Below are 19284 nucleotides of genomic sequence, written 5' to 3'. Positions count from 1 at the left end.
AGTATTATAGATATGACCATTAGTGTTACATTTGCTTATTAGGTTACGCTTTTGGAATGAATGGTTTCATGACATGGTATTAGAATTCTAGATCCCCGAAAGGTCGAGAGTTCAATCCTTGGTGAATCCCAAATCAGTTATCTCTGATATTATTCTATTGTGCGCTTCCAGTCGTTCACCTACACACTAATAATTCGAATGTGATTTATTTCTTGAACCCATAAAGTTTGTATGTTCATCCATAATTAGAATGGAGTAGGAACCAGGACTACTTTATTTCTTTATTTATTAATATGTACGTTGACAATGTTACGCATGCATGCATAGAAAGTCCATATCATTAGACTTTGCTCAACCAAACCACGGTCCAAATAAATCTCATAACAAATTGTGGGGTCAATCTATGATAATAATTGTGATATTGAAATTTAACTATTTAAGAGTCAATGACTCAATGTCACTTCAAATTTTCTTTAAAAAACTATTTTACTTAATTTGGATTGTAGCATGCAAATTGCTGCACCATGTTGTTCCTAAGGGTTAACAAATAAACGATGCCTTCATATATATCTCATACTTATCTTATGTCGCAACCAATTCAAAATGGAAATATATATCATGAAAATGAAAATAACAGAAATTGTATACCAAGCCAGGGGAAATAAACACGTGAACTTGACTGGGTCTTAATATAGTTCGGAACTTCAGGTATGTATTGCATGAGGCCAAATTTGAAATTTGATTTGTTTACTTATATTTGTAATACCAAACGTGTCCAAAATAAATAAATAATATATCTTTTTATTACGTCATCTATTTAATTATTCTCTTGCTATTATTTCAAGATACGTAGTATATATGAAGGTTGGTTCTTGGTTGGACCAATTAGAATTCGGTCTTTCAAATTTTGTGGAAGTGTTTGTGGATTATGACCAAAATTTAATTCATTACTTACTTAAAAATCGATAACACAACAGCGTGACGTTTTGATTTGGTTTAAATAAAGATGAATACTCAAAGTCTTTGATTGGGTGCATGCACAGCATGCCTCACGTGCACGATTAAATGCCTTGTAATAGTTCTTTCAACGAAACTTTTACTTCATTCTCCAAGTCCTCAAGATTAAACTAGAAGCTATCTTTCTTTTTCCCCCTTAAGATTAAATCATCACTCTTTCATCTTAATAACAATAAAAAAAAATTTATAATCCACAAATACCTCTCAACAAAATACATCAATTTAGTTGTAATTTTCGTTTTTATTATCTTATTTTATTTTATTTTATTTTTATTTATTTTTATCTTATTTTATTTACTTTTATTTTTCATAGATTAATGTTCTATATATATTTAATTTTATTTTTATAATTTACAATTCAATTAATCAACAATCAATCAAACAATACAAAGTATAATATTTTTCTTCTTTTCTTATTCTTCGACAATTTTATCAAATTGAATATATTGCTTTATGCTGATATTTTTTGTTATGATTTTTTAATCAAATTGCACTTTTGGCTTTTTTATTTTTGTTGAAAAAAGTCATGCTTTTTTATACAATTTTTCTTATTAACACTACATAACTATACATATACTAATTCAATAGCAAAACTTTACATCAAAGTAATCACAAAAACTTTATGAATGACTCTAGGTGTAATATAAAAAATTTTAAATAGCTAACTAAAACATTAAACTTTTGATATTTTGTCAACTTCTATATACACACATATATACACATAAATAATTACTTTAATTTATATATACATCACACAAAATTTAAACACTTGTATTGATAGAAAACATGCATACATCACCCCTCATATTCTACCTTCTTTCTATTAATTAATGTTAGCTACATATATATTAGCCAAAAAATTATTTGCCACTTAAAAAAATTCTATTAAAATTATCTTTTAAATGAAATATCATTTTGTTAAATGGTGTTAGTATGACGCAAATTATTTTTGATATTGGGGGTGGAAATGGTGTTTGTTAGGATTATGGATAATAAGGGTGTTATTCTTAAATGTGGATTTTTTTTTATTTAAAATGTGGAAATCGACCCTCCGATTTGTTTGGAAATAAAAATCTAACCATCCGATTATAAAGAACAAAAAGTCAGACTCTCCGATTTGATATTTAAAAGAAAATTAAAAATCAAATTACAAAGTAATCAGTAGATCCGATTACTGATTCCCATATTAAAATAAAACACATGCACACACCAACAGAATTAAATTGCACACATTTATTTTTCATAATAAAAATTTTTAGCCTTAGTATGAATTATATAAGGCTAAAAATAATTACTTTTTATATGCAATTGACTTCACATGAAGATAGTAATAAAAAATTATAGACGATAATTTAGTCAAATTTATCCAATGATTTAACGATTTTTTTTTATCATTTTCAATATATCAAAATTAAATTATTATTATTATTATTATTATTATTATTATTATTATTATTATTATTATTATTATTATTATTATGTGTATGATATAGTTGGGACACGTGGATGGGCAGAGCATGGCGATGGTAGTTAGACAAACCATGAAACGAAATGAAAACAAGTCTCCAATCGTGGCGGTCATGGCCACACCATGCACTTTTACAGACTCTTTCTCCTTCTCCTTCTCCACTTTTTCTTCCTTTCTATTTCAATCATTTTCTATATAGAAAAAAAAACATACTCTCAGCAAAAATCGCATCTCTCCTTTTGGATTTCGATTTCGACATTAACCACACTCAATCTCTTGCTTCCTTCCCAAACTTCAGATTCCTCTCAGCTTCAAAGCTCCTTTCCTTTTTCTCTCATCAATTCTGCGCTCAAAAGCTTAACCCTTTCTTAGCTTCCACAAAAATGCGATCCCCTTCTTTTAAGATTCCCCCATTTTGTTCTTCTTCTCTCTTTTAACTCTTTCTGTGAGTAAAGTTTTTCACTTTTTGTTCCTTTCTTCCATTTTTCCCAGCTGGGTCGGTCCGTTGATCTTCCCCTTTTCCCCTCTTAAATTTTCTCGAGTATCTTCTCTCTTTTTTTTTTTTTTTCGTTTTTTTCATGTTTGCAATGTTTAATTCACTGTTTGAACTTATTGGGCTATATCCCTTTTTCTTAATTATCAATTAATGCTGTGCTGAAAACTAAAATTTCTCACCTTTTTCCAGATCAGTTTCTCAAATTAAACCAGTTTCGTTGATGGTTGCATCAGTTTGTGACTTTATGTTTTGTCTTGAAATAAAATGTGATGGATTGGGTGCTGTTGCTTCAAAATTTGGAACTTTCTTTTTATGAATTGACACCTCTTTCTGCCGTTTTTTCTCTACACGCTTTACTGTGGGGTCCAGCTTGTGTTATGGAACCTGGCTAGCAATTTCTGAATGAAGATTAGATTCCATCAATTTTTATAAGCATCCAGAAAAGAAAATTAACTTTTTTTCCCAATATGCTTCTAGATGTTATTACTGACATGTGTCGTTTTTCTTTTTTTCTTTCCTTGCATGTGTGTCCTTCATTTCCAGAAGTTGTGAAAGAGAACAAGAGGATTTAAACTGCATTGGAGCATAAGGTGCTCAACTATGGGGGATCACTTTGTGTTGCTGGTTGATCGGTTGCTTACTGAATCCACATTGGAAGCTGCTCTTGAAAGCCAAAATCGTTGGATGCAGGCTGCATCCTCAGCCGTGAATGATGCACAGGTTGATCTCTCTTTGATGAAGACGGGTCTAGGTGATATAAAATCTCCAAGGAAACTTGTAGAATGCAGGATATGTCATGATGAAGATGAAGATTCTAATATGGAGTCACCCTGCTTCTGTTGTGGTAGTTTGAAGGTTAGCTCTTAACTAGTGTGTATGCTCCACTCATGTTTTGATATGTGAATTTGAACATCTGTATTGTTGGCCTATAATTTGAATCCATGGAGTTTGAGCTTTAAAATTTAATGGCAAATCAATCTGAATGTGAGAGACACACACAATTGCTGGGAGAGTTAAGGACAAGTTTTATTGTGAAATGTCAATGATAAGGGTTTTGGAACATTTTGGAAAATCTTCAGTGAACAAGGTGTTTGGTAAGAGTGTGTCTAGTAAGGTACATGTGTCTTTTTCTCTGTTTTCTCCCTGATAGCATTGGCTTAAGAATTCACAGGGCGATTTAGATCAACTAGAAAGATCTTCCTTCATGATTTAATATCCCCATTTAGCATAAATTTTGAAGATATGAATTACCTACAAATTACACTAGCCAACTATTAGTCTGGCATCTTATCATTAGTTTTACAGTACGAATCTCTTTCAACATTGGTAAGGATTTTGGAAATATTTCTTTCTAACATGCATTGTGTTGGTCAAGGCTGGCGCAGTTGCTGCAATCTAGTCTGTGGTCACATATAAGATGATTTATGGAAGATGAAGGTCTTAACTGCATGCGTTGCATAGTGTGCACGGCTAAAACATCAGAATACATGCAATTAATTTTAGACTCCCAGTGTTTGACATGTGTTGTTGGCCCAGTGATATATTTGGCACTTGCTACCAAGTACCATCTTACGATATTTAACGAACTCTGCTGATATTTAGCCTGATCGTTAGGGGTGATTGCTGGATATCTTGCCTTGATTTTATTTATTTATTTGCCTCAGTTTGATGCCTTAAGCTACATTGATATTACTTTTGCAGTATGCCCACCGGAGATGCATACAACGATGGTGTAATGAGAAGGGTGACACCACCTGTGAGATATGTCATCAGGTAATTTAAAATCGCCCTTGTTCCTCCTCTTTTTCTTCGACATTCTTATCGTTTTCGATAATTCATGTGAGGAAATGGTACTACCTAGATTATTTGGGTTTCGAGAGTCATTGTACTTGTGAGTTGTGATCTCATCTTTTGATTGTGATCTTTTCTTATTTTGTAAATGTTAGCAATTCAAGCCTGGTTATACAGCTCCTCCTCCACTGTTTCAATTTGGACGTATTCCAATGAGTTTCAGGTAACCTTCGATATAATATTTGTCTCCTCACCATTAATTAAGCTTTAAACCTGGTTCTGTCCTTTCCATCTAATATCCTTTCATGCTGTTTGTTTCAGGGGAAATTGGGAGATTTCAAGAAGAGACTTAAATAGTACTCACTTGGTCAGCATGGTTTCTACCGATCAGAATCTTACCAATTCCAACTATGACCAGTATTCAGCTTCCCCTACTGGAAGTTTGATATGCTGCTGTTCGGTCGCTGTCATTGTATAATCTAATCTCTCTTCCTCTCTCACTCTAGTAACTTGTACACCTATTGTTACTCTATATAACATGTCACATTCTTTGTTGCTTTTCATGTATAGTTCATGGTTCTACTAATTTTAAGACACACTCTTCCCCTCCTAATCAGTGAGAATAAGGATTATTCTTTCCCCCTCTTTATGGTACGTATGGATAACTCGAATATAATTTGGTTAGCCACATCAATCATACTCTTACTTACTAAGGTTTATTCAATTTAATGGAATATTGACAGCTGCTATTGTTTCGGATTGCTGGAATCGTCCTGCCGATATACTTCATGGTCAGAGCAGTGACATTGATCCAGAGACATCGGCGACAACATCGAGTAAGTTTCTACGCAGGCTTGTCTCTTTCCCATGATTAACTATAATATTACAGGAAATGTCTCATTAATTTATGTCTTTTGCTTGCCTTGTGTTGCTTATTAGGATCATCCCAATGGCTTGGTCACACTATCTGATGATGAAAATGAGCACACGGTTTTGCAGCCTCAGCCTCATGTTATACGTGTACTGTGAAGATGCTTTAGCCGGTTGAAGCAAATGTTGCATGAAATGTTGGATGGAGAGAAGTTCTTTGATTGAGTTTTCTGAGAAATATATTGAAATTCTAAGGCTCAAAAGTTTTCATATCTATTGGGAAGACTTGGCGAAAGCAAGTTCTACATATGCACAAGTTTCTGCTTATATATATATCGAGATTCTTAATATCGCAACAATATCTTTCAGTGTATAGATAGATAGAAAATTTATGTAGAGAAATTTGCTCGAGTAGATATGAATATCAAAGATGGATTTCTTGTACATATCGCAATGAAAACAGGCTTATTTTCAGATTTTTATACGTTAATTGTGTCATTTTTGACGAAAAGTTTGGTTATATACATCTGATCTTTCATAAATTCACTTTAAAATTTAGTACGTGCAAGCATTTTTTATTTTTTGAGGTAATGTTATTTTATACTTGGTGAGTTGGTTCTTACAATTTCCAAATACTACAAATTAATAAGTATCTTTGTTATTTGTTATTTACCCATAATCTGAACCCATAATTCAGCAAGAAAAGAATAAGTACAAGATTTAAGGGAATTGTTATTTTTCATATTACTCGAAAATACGTTGTACACACACAACAGGAATGACATGGCAAGTATGAAATTTCCATTATCCGGATTTTCATACTAAAACACTACAAGTTTCTCTTAAAAAACCAGTTAGTTTCTCTTAAAAGTAATACGGCCTATCCATTCCATGAGATCCTGTGATTTCATTCAAATGTTTGCTAAAAAGTGAATCATATATGATGCAATTCTGGCTTATAGCTTATATAGTTACTTTGATAGTACAAAATAACTCAAAATTACACAGCAAAAATGTTACAAGTCATTTGCTACTTTCTCCCAGCTTCCACAAATTAATTAGACAAGATGTGAGCTCAACCCAAAAAGAAAGTGAAAGAAGGTAGCATAGATCAATAATGATCTAAAAAAGCAAGAATTGTGTTCTGTACATCAATCAAGCAAGTATGGATTCAAAATGGACACTTTGTCAAGGCTCTCAGGAGGAGCTGATATGCACCCAATCTCTTCTGTGTACATGTCTTCTATACCTATTTCCATGTTCTCCTTGGCCTGAAATATTAAGCAAACCAAACAACACATCAAATAACTGAGAATCTCAACGCCCCATCAATTTAGAAATTTTTCTCTCCTTATACCGCCGTTTAATGTCTTCTGGCTATACAGTTATTATTCCTAGTTAATCTTAAAAAGGTTTATTACCCTCCTAATTATCATATTGTCTTTAAAGAGTATAGGCGGTGGAAATACTTCCGACTCTTTTGCCGCGAACGCCAGTAGCAAGCAAGTGCGCCAAAAGCACAGCTGGCGAAAGCTATTGCCAATGCAGCTCCCAGAGGCACCACGATTGCGTTATTTGCGACGATCAGATCTTCAACGGCTACCTCAGCCTCATCATTTCCAACAATGCTCTTGTCCTTGTATAGAGCAGTAAGTGTGTTTCTGTAATAATTAGTCAAAAACCTGAAGACCTCATCCTGGTTCCATTCGATTTTATTGTTCTTCTGGTCAATGCCTAGATAACAGGAAGGGCAGAGTTGCTTTGGAGGCCAAATTTTCTTTGGGAATTTCGGGTCACCAGTGCCAAGAGAAGCTTCTTCTTTCATCAACCTTTCGTTGACCTTATTATGGGTGCTCCACAACCAGAGAGCATAATCGCGGGCTTTGTTGAAAGGACTAGAAACACTGAAGATTGAATTAAACATTAGAAGCAGGAAAAATAAAAAAATGCACTTGAATGATATTAACATTAGCATTCGTAAACTCATTTACCTTGAACACATCTTGTAAAAATGTTGTCGGCATTCCTCGCATATAAAGAAGTCATGAACAAAATCACATGTTGCACTAAATGTAAACTGACTCTCTCCATCCTCTATCCTTACAGAGAGTGAATGCAGAAGAACCCATAAACCACAACTGTAAAAAGCCCAAAGAGAGCAGTCAATGCAGAATCCAATGTCACTTAGATTGTTAAGGTCCACCTTTGGTATATACACATATTTGCATGATAATAAGAACAAGGGGAAGCAATACCTAAAACCTCTGGTCTCATTCTTACTGCCACGGCAGAACATCTACGAAACAAAAGTCAAAAATAAATAAATAAGCAACAACCTTTTCATGCTAAAAACTTCAATAGTCCACATATGAATAAAAAGTTAACATTTATAATGAAATAATTATACTCAATACAATAACATTCACTGTACTGCAACGAGCTACTTTTTCACCACAGGTCGGAAATAGCAACAATGGTATTGAGCTGCATCGTCAAATCTAAGAGCACAATAATATTGAAGAATACACCAACTTTGCACAGAATATGATTTTTTTTTTCTTTTTCTAAAAAAAATTGTAGGGATTATTGCTCAACTAGAATTTTTCAATTCTTTGTTCTCACTATAATCAATCAATTCAGATTGACTTCAAATGAGGACTTCACCATGGAATCTAGCAGAAGGTGAAAGCTTGCCACAAGAAGCAGCACGCACATCAATTTCATACACCTCATACAATACCAAGCATAAATGTATGACGGAAATGCTTAAAAGTTCAAATACAAGTATTGAGATCCTACCCAGTATCCACGAGGCACATCTTTTCCACATATCTTTATGTTCTTAACGGAACCCTTATCATCATCCAGCCTATTAGGTGTTTCAAAATCTGCTGGGTACAAGTCATCAAAGCTCACAAGTAATTCTGAAGTACCCTTCCGGCATCTAAACACAAAATCCAGAAGCCAAAACAAAAAGGTGAGACTAAACACTGGATTGACAGAGAACAAAGAAGCAGTGCAAGGTTCATCTTACCTCCTAGAAGGATGATGAGCTGTCAGAAGCTGAAGAAATTTTATTAATGAAGCCCGAGTTCCTGGTTTTATCATCTGGCAAACAGAGAGAATTTATTTAATCATCATAATGAATGGGCACAAAACAAAAGATCAATTAACAAAGAATTTATGGACTAATCACAAACCATTGATAATCTACCTTGTGCTCTAGAATGATGTCAAATGCTGTAGAAGTTGCCTCTTCCACATCATAGATAGCTCTTGCAACCTTTCCAAGTTATCCATATTATCTATGTCAATATTTTCAAATATAAAAGCAAATCTCAATATGCGGTAAATGTAAAGAAAAAGACCTGTTCAGAGTCTGATATATTGGATGGAAGATGCTCATTTTCAAACTTCTGATCATCCAGGCCGTATGTACTGTAAAATATAAAGAATGATATTTACGAAAAATAAAATAATGTCAAGCTAAGGTTAAATCGGATTAAAGCATAATACACCATGACAACTTCTTAAATGTTTCCTTATACTTCTAAACTCTTGCATTCAGCATTTCGATTTTCTAACATTGCTTGGTTTGTTGTACATTACTAGTCCACATGATTTATGTTCTAAATTCCAACACAACATCTAGCTTAAACAGAATGTTTGTCCCCCATATCATACCAGCATAAACAGAAAAAATGTAAAATTATTAATATTAGTATATACCTGCCTAGTTGTTTGTTGATCCAATTAAGCAACCGATCAGCAGTGCGTCCATCATCAATCACACGTATACTGCTTTTCTCTTGTTTTGGTTCCCAACCACCACCAACAAACTTAGTAGGAGGTCCCCAGAAAAGCATGGGATAATGACCAACAGAAAACTTATCACATAGTTTAGTATTTATCTGTGCTGCCAAAAACGTGAGGAGTGAGAAACCGATCATCGAGTCATGTTTTGTATATAACTATTAAATCACATCCTGTGAAGAAAATAATAGAAGCAGGCAGCATGTACCTTTAATGCACAATCTACCCTTGTCAGTAGTATGATTCCTGGATGCACTGCATCAGGGCCATTAAATAACCTTGCGACCTTTTCATAGTAAGGCTACATTTGAAGTACAGTGAGATAATAATGGTGAGCTGAAATGTTGATTGGAAAAGATCTCAATAATTTTTAACATTTTTAGCAGATAATACCTTATAATTCCTGCAAGCAGGGCACCTGATAGAAAAGAAAGAGACACAGGTAAGTATTTTGTGTTTATAAATTGCAGGGAAAAAAATATGTAAACCGTTTAAATAAAAAAAATGCAATGCAAAAGTTTACAGAAAATATGTTTTTTACTCTCCCTTTTATGTTCTGTTCCTGTATTGGCATATTAACTAACTGGCAATATGGGAAGCCAGACTAAATTATATGCTTGTCAAGAATAGAAAAGGGATATATACGTATTCTATGTTAGATTCAACTTTTGCACAAAAGCTTTCAGAGAGCAGCTTGCAATAACACAATTTTCCCAAATTTAATCAAATTCAAAAAAGTCCATTTCCTCTTTTTTTTTGTTCTCCCTTCTTCTGTTCTTTTCTCTGTTATTACAGTAACAATTACCTTGTAATATTATGAATTCAGAAGTATGATCTCCCTCACTATTTATTGCTGTATTACCCTAATTCCAATTTCCAGGTAACTAATAAAAAAATGCCACCATCTAATTACAAATAGAATCAATAAAAGTCCACACTTTTCGATACTATTACTAACTAGAGAATTCATCAACCAAACAAATAAGAAACAATAAACACGAAAACTTGATAGAAATGATCAATGACTAACCAATGGGCAAAGAACTCAACGATAGCGTAAGTAGCAGGGGTATCCTTCAGAACAGCATCGAAATTGGTAACATTCAGCTCAACAGCGTAATCAGCATGATCACCACCATTGTCGTTGACCTCTCGAAGGATCACACGCCGTGAAGAAAACGAGGTTGCGACGGAGCACACAGAAAGCAAGCACAGGAATAGACCCAGATACGAATACATCCCAGACATAAGAGAGACAAAAAAAAAAAGGTAGATCACAACGTATGAATTGCGCGAGGACTAGGGTTTTGAGGATTATTAACAAAAAATGGAGAAAGGAGAGGTTTTTGAAGGTGGGGTGGAGAAGATGAATGGATCTGCTAGTGTTTTTCAGTTCTCTCTCTGGAACAGTCTTTTATTTTTATTTTTGAAGAAAAATAATAGTTTTATGGGGTTATGTTAATGGTGGTGGTGACTATGTTGATGATGAAGATGGTGAAGGTGTTGTTCGGAAGGAAAAGACGAAACAGAAAAGGGTACAAATTACGTTTTGTTTTGCTTTTGAAGATGGCGAACCACGAAACGGGACCCTCTCTTTCTTGATACCAAACCTTTTTTTTTTTTTTATCAAAAATAGGGAGATTCGACCTCCCGATCTTTTAAACTGAGTATGGAGAGAATATTTGGGGTGTTTGCGGTACAGTTTGTTCGATTTTAAGAAAAAAAGTCATCCGATTCGAACAGTCAATTTATGTGCGGTGCGATTTGGATTGGATGAACTTTTTTTTGGAAATTCGATCCGATACGATCCAATTACAAGCGGTTTGGATCAGTTTGAATTTGTGGTTTTTTTAAATAAAAAAAATTAAATACATATAACAAGTCTCAATATCAAATTTTAAATAACCAACAATGACATAACAAGTTTTAACAATATCTTAAAAAGCCAACGATAACATAACAATAAAAATAAAATTATAGGTTAGTTAAAATAAATAAGTAAATAATATTTTGAACATAAAATATTTATTAAATAATAATAATAATACATGAATAATAGAAAAATGTATAACAAATTGAACATGTTATAAGTATAATTGTAAATATGATAATAAAATAATAATATTATAGTATATTGTGTGGTTTGGATTGGATTGGATCAGTTATGAAAAATAGATCCGAAATCCGATCCAATTCAACAGTTTGCAAAAAATAAAATCCAATCAAATCCGAATTAGTTCGGTTTTAATCGATTTTCGGTTTGGATTGAATTGGATGAGCGGTTTAATTTGGATCGGTTTGAATTTGAATACCCCTAGAAAATATATCATTTGAACTATAACTCGTTGGCTTGATACTAAATCTATTTAAATGTTATTTTTCTGAGATTAAAAGTTAAATTAATTTTAATAAACAAATTAATAAAAAAGACACCAAAAGCAAAAAAAAAAAATTGAACAAATATAAACCATAAGAAAGTGTAAAGAATTAGAAAATTTTAAAATATATTAATATATTGATATTTCAATAATTTTTAACTATTAATTTTAATAATAAAAATTATAAAAATATCAATATATGGGTATATTTTGAAATCTCTGTTAAAGTTTAAATTGCCATTATAATATAATGTTCATTCCGTAGTCCATAGTCCCTAGTCCCTAGTCCCTAGTCCCTACTGTGAGTAATTAGTTGAAGAAAGAGACACTTGGCTCTTTTTGAGAATGAGAAGTTATATATGGTTGAAGAAAGGGAAATAAAATGAAGGATTAATAAGAAAAAAAATAACATATATCATTCGTTATTTATAAGATTTATGTGATTTTTATTTTTAATAGTATTTTATTAAATTTTAAAAATATCTTTAACATAATTTGGCCTTTCATTAATTAATTCTCTTCAATAGTCCTTATCCTTATCTTTTCTACATCAAATGGTCAACAGAGAAATTAATGACACAATAATACAAATTAAATGTATTATTATCATTATTATTATTATTATTATTATGTGAGCAAGCCTGCCTTTGTCTTTGTCCTCTTGTGTGACGATATTGTAGCTCATGATATTTAACTTTGGTATAGTAATTTTTTATTTTTTTTAAAGAGATGGTACAAATATTAAACGTGATTAATGGAGTATTATTATTCTTATTATAATGTTAAATGTGATTAAATGTATTATTACAAAAAATTATGTATCAGAATAATTTCTGTCACACAAATATTAATAGAGTATTAACATGGATAAATAAATGACATGTTAAAATTTTTAAAATAATTCACTTTAGCATTTAAATAGTCCATAAATAATTTCATATTACTTATTTTTGAAAATTTTTTTTTAATAAATACCATTTACAGCGATTTTGAACTATTTTAATTCCAAAATTAAAATAATATTATTTTACACAATTCAGTGTGACATTCGATTATCTACGTTAACATTTTGTTAATATTTTTATATGTTAAGATTTTTTTTTAAAGACTAACATGAATTATATTTATAAAGTTTGGAGATTAAATAAAAATTTAAATTTAATTAAAATTTTTGGATAAATTTATGGACAAAATTAAATATTATCTCTGTTGTTATCGTTTGGTAATTTATAAATATATATAAAAAACAAAAAATGTTAATATTTAATGCTACAAGAATTTTATAAAAGAATGAATATTATTATTTTTATTTTGATAATGTTACTTTTTTTTTATAAATTTATGTAAATATACAATAAAAGAATTATATGTGAAATGACATCATAAAAAATTAGATAATATTTAATTTTTGTTAATATTATTTTCTTTTAAAATTTTACACCAAATGAAACTAATTATGCGACAAAACGTTGGTTTTCCCCTACCACGAGATGGGCTTTCGAAAAGGATATCAAAACAAAACCCAATTGGAATCCATGCAATTGGACTTCATGTGAAATACTAAATTGGGCTGGGCTTTTCATTACTTTGACCCATGGATTTTTTTTTCAATTTCGGGTAGATGTCGTTTTCTGTCAATATTTGAATCGCAGATTCTCTCTCATCCACCAATCCATCTATCTGTATTGACTGCATCTATTTCAAATCTAAAATCAGAATATTCGAATTTCACCGCTTCGAAACCCTTCCTTTTATCCCCAAATTTTTGAAATCCAAATAATCTTCGTTCTCTGTTCTCAAGTAATCTCTCATAAGTCTTCATCACAAAACCAAGCAATCTTCGTCTTCTTCATTTCTCTGGTACACTTCAATTCCTTCTTTCTCTCTCGTTTTCTGCATTCCTGCTTCGCTTTCTCTCTTGTTTTCGCTTCAACATTCTGGTTGTTGACTTGTTTGTAAGAGATCTTACTGCACTTTTCATGCATTTGTTTTCTGTCATGAATTGTTTCGAATTTGCTTGTGATTTATGATTTTGCTTATCTCTGCTTCCAAAGCCACTAGGCAAAGACGGAAACTAGGGTTTGTAGCTGTAGTTCTCATCATTTGAAGATAATTCACGATGAAGTTCCTCGAGTGTCCTTCCTTGGATCGGTAATTGTAGTTTCAAACGAATTTGAGTTGAATTATGGGATTTTATTACATAATTTTGGTATATTGTAAGAGTCTCGTGAAACTTGTCCAGGCTTAACGATTTCTTTGGTGATTTGAATTTGGGAGAACGTACTATCAGAGGATGCCTTGAAGCTTATACTTGTAAGGACTAATTAGTGACTTTTTAGTTTCAACAGAATTGATTTTGGATTTGGATTTGCTCACCGGGTTTGGGTTTAGTAATAGTAATTAACGAACTATTTTCTTTTAAAAATTCCGTAGGCAAACATGCTGGAACAGATAAAAAACTCTCGATCAGTTTGGAGAATGAGGTAGATGACTCTAATAAAGTTGAGTTGTGGTAATAGGATCTTTTTTTACAATTTGTTCGTAGAATATTTTTTAAAAAAACTACTTCAATTTCAGATGCTTGAACTTATTGAGAAATCATCTAGCCCTGATTCTCCCCCGCCGGACGACATGTTATTAACCCGATCCAGGTGGCCTTTACTGTGTGGAGAGGTTTCATAAATTGCAAATACCACTTAAGTGCTTCCTTTTTACATGTTCTAATTATGTTTCCTTTCCAGCCGAAGGACATTGATTTACCTTATTCTTACCTTGTATCACATGTATCCGGACTATGACTTCAGGTATCTCAGTATCTTGTGACGTATAAAACTATGATAAAGGGGTTATGGGTAATGCTATTGTCAGCTTAGTTGGCGACATGGCAACCCACTATATAATCCTTTTGTCATTTTTTCTTTTTGGGAGTGTTGTCAAAAGGCTTGACAGACAGTTCATAAAACTGTTGCTCTTGGAGCTGAGAGTTCAAGTCTCTCCATTTCCCAAGTCTTTTTTCCGGTCTTTTCTTTGGTTTTTTTACCCTTGTTAAACTTCTAAATTGAGTGTCTCCGTTGTTGCATTCTTTAATTTTTCCTATAATACCATACGCCTGTAATGGTTTTTAGTGCAGTCAAAGCTCACCAGTTTTTCACAGAGGAATCATGGGACAATTTTAAGCTTATCTTTGACACCTACATGATTGAAGCCTCAAAGGTACTATGATTGATACTGTCTATTTCTTGTTTTAAGTGTTACTTTTTACTTTTGTATTACTTGCAGCCATGGTGTTTGGTTTCCCCACATCTTTAATGTCTGGGATTGTGATGTTTGGGTAGGTTGTAAAATATATGGTATCTACAAACTCAATATTTCATTTTTGTATGACATTTTAGACCCCAGAGCGTGTTTGATGGTCTTGTCTAGATGCACCTAATGATCTTAATTGTGCAACTTTAAATTTTGAAATATATTCTTTCCTAATTATGTTTATTTATATATCACAACTAACACACTATTAATTCCTAGATTTTAAAGATGAACTAATCAACAAAACAGTTGATCAATAATTTAACACATTGGTACATAGTAATATTTTTTATTGTTCTATATATCATTTCTTCTATCAATTTTGAAAATGTAAAAACTAAGGCCGAAATTGGAAAGTCATAAATATTGTCAAGTTTTTTTTGGCATCTTAGGATCTCAGGGGTTAGAAACGGCTAAACATATTAATGCACACAATGCACATCTTAGCTATTGTTGTTGTTGTTAGCAATAGTGATTACTTTTGGTATAGTGGTTTCCTTTCATTGGTTTTGATTAACTTGTCAAAACTGCAGGAATGGGATGAAACTGTTGGGGATGTTTCTCTCCTGGACACATTGTACATGGCTCTTGATGAGGTGAATTACTCTTGTTTTTGAACATGAATGTTGGTGATACCAAAAGGCATTTTCTTGATACCTTGTCTTGCAGGTTGTGAAGTTAGGGGATTGCGAAATTTATGGTTATGTTCCTGACTCCGAAGCTGATCCGTTAGTGGAAAAAGGAGCAATGTAAATTATCATCACAAGCTAAAAATTAAAACTGTAACCACATTTGTTTTACCTGTTATAGATTATTCTGATATTCTTATCTATTTTCTGTAGATGGTCCTTTAATTTCCTCTTTTACAATAGAAAGCTAAAACGGATTGTGACTTTCCGTTTCAGTTGTTTTAGGTGGGAATTCATATTCTCTTTCAATTGTCTGGAACTACTTTTTACTTTTTGTTTGCATCTTATTCAGCCTTACAATAATGCTGTTTCTGGCAGTAACTTGGTTGCTGATGGATTTCTTATGGATGGAGTACTCAACGAGGGTGATGATGAAATATTTGCTGACATGGATATATGAGTCAACACTGCATATATTATGCTAGTTTGTCAAGACCCCCTTGACGTCCCATGTGTTTATCTGATCAGTTTCCAATTCTGGTGTTTAGTTCTGTAAAATAAAGCAAATCTATGTGAAGCTTGAGTGGTAGATCTAGCATTTGTATCATCTTATGTGCATATTGTAGAGTTAGTATGTGTGTCGTTCTCTTATATGCACATAGTTAGATTCTGAATCTGAATCGAGTTGTTTGTAGATAACTAATCCTAGTTAGCACATCTCTGGTGTGTAAATAACAGACACTTCCTTGGTTGGAAGTGGAGCAACGATCGTTGGATATATGTTTATCTTCTGAAAGGGATGCTTTCTTTGTTCGTCTTGGATATTTGTTTATATTCTGATAACTTGTATCCATTTCAAGCATGTTTCATGCACAAGTAAAAGCAAGACAACATTTATTGCACATTGTGGCAGTGGTGCAATTTTCATTTGTTAGGGTGGTTTTGAACTGTTGATGTAAAATTATTTCGTTTAATAGAAACCTCTCATATACATTCGGCTACGTTATTTCGTTAAGAAAAGTATATAGCCGATAGTATACGTGTCCTTTCAGCATAGTTAACCAAGTGGAGAAGAATAAACAAATTAAAGGTAAATCAAATATAACTAAAATGTATTTCTTGTCACCTTTTTTCTTTTGTCGTCTCTTTTCACGATTTATGTCCTTAGCGTAGCACTACCCTCTATGCATTAAATGAAAAAGATACGATTGCGTATGAGTCCAATAATCTTGGCTGAGGTTAAGTTTTTGGATGACATTTGGTATTCTTATGACAACTAATCATATACTTAAAGTCTTATAGGAGGATTGTGCCTACTTGATCTCTATATATATGGCATTGACAAAGATTAGTGATTTAATTTGCGCCACTTGTTGCAATTATCCCAAGTTTAGATTTGATGTAATTGGCTCACACCCCAATCGCCTCGAGTGCTGGCTGCGATTACATGTTCAAATGGCATATAGAATATGTGCATTCATTATCTAAAAGTAATTTAATCAATATTGAAATAATTTTGTTCGCTTTTATATATGTATGTTAGTAACTCTGCATGTGAGTTCTACTAGCTGGCTAGTAAACTTGTTCTTCATAGCGTGGAGACTAAAGCTTTCATTAGAAAGTGGAAAAGCCGAATAAATTATATATTACTTTCACATTATCGTGACAAATAAATGAGATGTAATTACACAAAGCCAACTGCTTCTCAAGAGTTTTTAATATTGACGTCATTTTATATCAAGATATAAATATCTACTTTCTTCTTTAAGGGTCTTCTTCGCATGATGCGGCGTTGATGAGTTTCAACGTCAATAAAAACAAACACTACAAGAAATAAGGGGTTTAGCCACGAAAAAAATCGTAGCTAAACTCTAAGATAAGCGTAGCAACCATACATTGGCCACAAAAGAATATTTGTGGCTAATCGGGGGGTTGCATTTTCAATTTGCCACGATTTTAACGTTATTAGCCACAGTTTTAAACACCGTGGAGACCTTCAAAGAGCCACAATTTATATATCATTGTCCACGTATAATGCCGTGGCTAAATAATTTGTGCAGGCCGGGTTTTTCAGCCACAATTTTTTTGTGGCTAACATTGGATTATTTAATCACACTATTTTCGTGGCTAACTCACTCTGTTTTTCACATACAATGTGGCTAATTTGTGCTAATTTACTCTAATTGAACAATTTTATTAAATTAAAATTATATTTATATATATATAACATTAATAACAAAAATCAAACTTTTTAAATATATTATATCTAACATTTTTTCATAATAATAATAATAATAATAATAATAATAATAATAATAATAATAATAATAATAATAATAATAATAATAATAATAATAATAATAATAATAATAATAATAATAATAATAATAATAATAATACAAGTCTAAACTTATATATAATAAGAAATAAATTTTTTTTAACATAAATAAAATAAATTCTAATCCCTTCTAAAATAAATATATTTAAAATTTCAACTATTACTTATTAAATACACAAATTAAATGTCTGGCATATCACTGGATAAATTCGATACTTTATCACTGTATTTTGATAACAAAAATTTATACAGAGCTGCCAACTGAATCTTGCATTGGTTTCTTCATATCCATAGCTTTTTCTCTGAAGTTTCAACCAGCTTCTCTAAATTTATCACACGTCTACATTTTCAGCACCAAAGACTTTTTTTCCAATTTACAACATTGCTCCACGGGCCATTACACCCAGAAACCTACCAATAAATTTGCATCATTATCTCGACTTTGTCCATGCCCATCAAGTTCCATAATGTCTTTTTCATCATTCTTCAAATGCCAAACTTGAATTGTTGTCCTTATTCTTCAAATGCCAAACTTGAATTGTTGTCCTTTTGCCAGTTGTGATTTCTCCCGTAGAAGTATCTACAACCGAATACAAAATTGAATAAAATAAATAAATTAAATATTAGAACTCAAAAAATTACGTAAAAAAAATTAAAATTTCATATACCTTTGACATTCACGACTAAAGGGTCATTATAATCTTTTCTGGTAGGTACAGTTGCTTGAAACTTATTTCGTCCAAATCTTCTGCAAATTCTTCATTGTTGTTGACATGTGGTTATCGTAGTTCTGCTAAAAGGGTCTCTCCTAAGTTATTAGGTTTTCGCTCCACGAAAAAATCTGCTAAAAAAACCAACAAATAACACTAAAAATTAAGAAAGAAAAAAATCGGTATTTTGAGTTTGGAGGATATCTTATCATATGATAGGGTTCATATAGTGTGGTTAAAGAAAGTGTTTTCAGGTGCTGCACAAAAGTAGGAGTTAAAAGACAACGTGAATGATGGGAAGTTATATTGGAATTTGTCCGTGATTAGTGATTACTTTAACTTTCCGCCAAAAACTACTTCAGGTTAAGCGCACATTAAAATTTTAAATCTTAAAAATTCACTTTGGTTATTGTTATTTAGATCGTCTTTTAACTTTTTTTAATCTTAAGAATATTTCTTTCATTCTAC

At 32.1% G+C, this 19284-nt stretch overlaps 3 protein-coding genes across 6 annotated transcripts; 2 read left to right on the top strand and 1 right to left on the bottom strand.

Annotated features, from left to right (window-relative positions):
• The first annotated feature begins 2534 nt into the window (after window positions 1-2534).
• LOC107619209 (RING/FYVE/PHD zinc finger superfamily protein) lies at window positions 2535-6116 on the top strand. Of its 2 annotated transcripts, none has more exons than XM_021111124.2 (8): window positions 2535-3026; window positions 3525-3836; window positions 4683-4754; window positions 4928-4995; window positions 5094-5244; window positions 5343-5423; window positions 5516-5608; window positions 5712-6116. In XM_021111124.2, the coding sequence occupies exons 2-8, from the start codon at window positions 3582-3584 to the stop codon at window positions 5799-5801; spliced, it is 810 nt and encodes a 269-aa protein (XP_020966783.1). In that variant the 5' UTR covers window positions 2535-3026; window positions 3525-3581; the 3' UTR covers window positions 5802-6116. The 2 variants fall into 2 exon arrangements, with proteins under 2 accessions (XP_020966783.1, XP_016176938.1); XM_016321452.3 differs by having other exon boundaries at window positions 2577-2930.
• Window positions 6117-6580: 464 nt separating this feature from the next.
• QSOX2 (quiescin-sulfhydryl oxidase 2) lies at window positions 6581-11107 on the bottom strand. 2 transcript variants are annotated; one of them, XM_088499627.1, is made up of 12 exons: window positions 10486-11107; window positions 9849-9873; window positions 9664-9756; window positions 9372-9553; window positions 9011-9080; window positions 8857-8925; window positions 8677-8750; window positions 8442-8586; window positions 7898-7938; window positions 7634-7780; window positions 7064-7546; window positions 6581-6913 (listed from the first exon to the last, which is right to left on the bottom strand). In XM_088499627.1, the coding sequence occupies exons 1-11, from the start codon at window positions 10701-10703 to the stop codon at window positions 7075-7077; spliced, it is 1536 nt and encodes a 511-aa protein (XP_088355753.1). In that variant the 5' UTR covers window positions 10704-11107; the 3' UTR covers window positions 6581-6913; window positions 7064-7074. The 2 variants fall into 2 exon arrangements, with proteins under 2 accessions (XP_088355753.1, XP_088355754.1); XM_088499628.1 differs by having other exon boundaries at window positions 7112-7546; window positions 10486-11067.
• A 2377-nt stretch (window positions 11108-13484) lies between these two features.
• Window positions 13485-16581, top strand: LOC107618781 (uncharacterized). 2 transcript variants are annotated; one of them, XM_021111121.2, is made up of 11 exons: window positions 13485-13788; window positions 13895-13984; window positions 14076-14146; window positions 14267-14316; window positions 14411-14484; window positions 14575-14637; window positions 14959-15046; window positions 15673-15735; window positions 15809-15888; window positions 15982-16053; window positions 16147-16581. In XM_021111121.2, the coding sequence occupies exons 2-11, from the start codon at window positions 13953-13955 to the stop codon at window positions 16226-16228; spliced, it is 675 nt and encodes a 224-aa protein (XP_020966780.1). In that variant the 5' UTR covers window positions 13485-13788; window positions 13895-13952; the 3' UTR covers window positions 16229-16581. The 2 variants fall into 2 exon arrangements, with proteins under 2 accessions (XP_020966780.1, XP_016176420.1); XM_016320934.3 differs by having other exon boundaries at window positions 13536-13693; window positions 13888-13984.
• The last annotated feature ends 2703 nt before the right edge of the window (window positions 16582-19284 follow it).

This window comes from Arachis ipaensis, chromosome B9 (assembly GCF_059453495.1).
Source record: "Arachis ipaensis isolate K30076 ecotype BB chromosome B9, ASM5945349v1, whole genome shotgun sequence".
Classification (NCBI taxonomy): Eukaryota; Viridiplantae; Streptophyta; class Magnoliopsida; order Fabales; family Fabaceae; genus Arachis; species Arachis ipaensis.
The sequence above is the reverse complement of the archived record's forward strand: the minus strand, read 5'-3'. Positions and strand labels throughout refer to the sequence as shown.

Bases quoted from the DNA above. Each gene is read 5' to 3' on its own strand.
- LOC107619209 (XM_021111124.2), top strand. From the start codon at position 3,582: ATGGGGGATCACTTTGTGTTGCTGGTTGATCGGTTGCTTACTGAATCC. The intron at 3,837-4,682 runs GTTAGCTCTTAA...TTACTTTTGCAG, and splicing joins TCTGTTGTGGTAGTTTGAAG to TATGCCCACCGGAGATGCAT. The intron at 4,996-5,093 runs GTAACCTTCGAT...TGTTTGTTTCAG, and splicing joins CGTATTCCAATGAGTTTCAG to GGGAAATTGGGAGATTTCAA.
- QSOX2 (XM_088499627.1), bottom strand. From the start codon at position 10,703: ATGTCTGGGATGTATTCGTATCTGGGTCTATTCCTGTGCTTGCTTTCT. The intron at 9,874-10,485 runs GTTAGTCATTGA...CTTTTCTATCAG, and splicing joins GTTGAGTTCTTTGCCCATTG to GTGCCCTGCTTGCAGGAATT. The intron at 9,554-9,663 runs GTACATGCTGCC...TTGGCAGCACAG, and splicing joins GGGTAGATTGTGCATTAAAG to ATAAATACTAAACTATGTGA.
- LOC107618781 (XM_021111121.2), top strand. From the start codon at position 13,953: ATGAAGTTCCTCGAGTGTCCTTCCTTGGATCG. The intron at 13,985-14,075 runs GTAATTGTAGTT...AAACTTGTCCAG, and splicing joins GAGTGTCCTTCCTTGGATCG to GCTTAACGATTTCTTTGGTG. The intron at 15,889-15,981 runs GTAAATTATCAT...TATTTTCTGTAG, and splicing joins TTAGTGGAAAAAGGAGCAAT to ATGGTCCTTTAATTTCCTCT.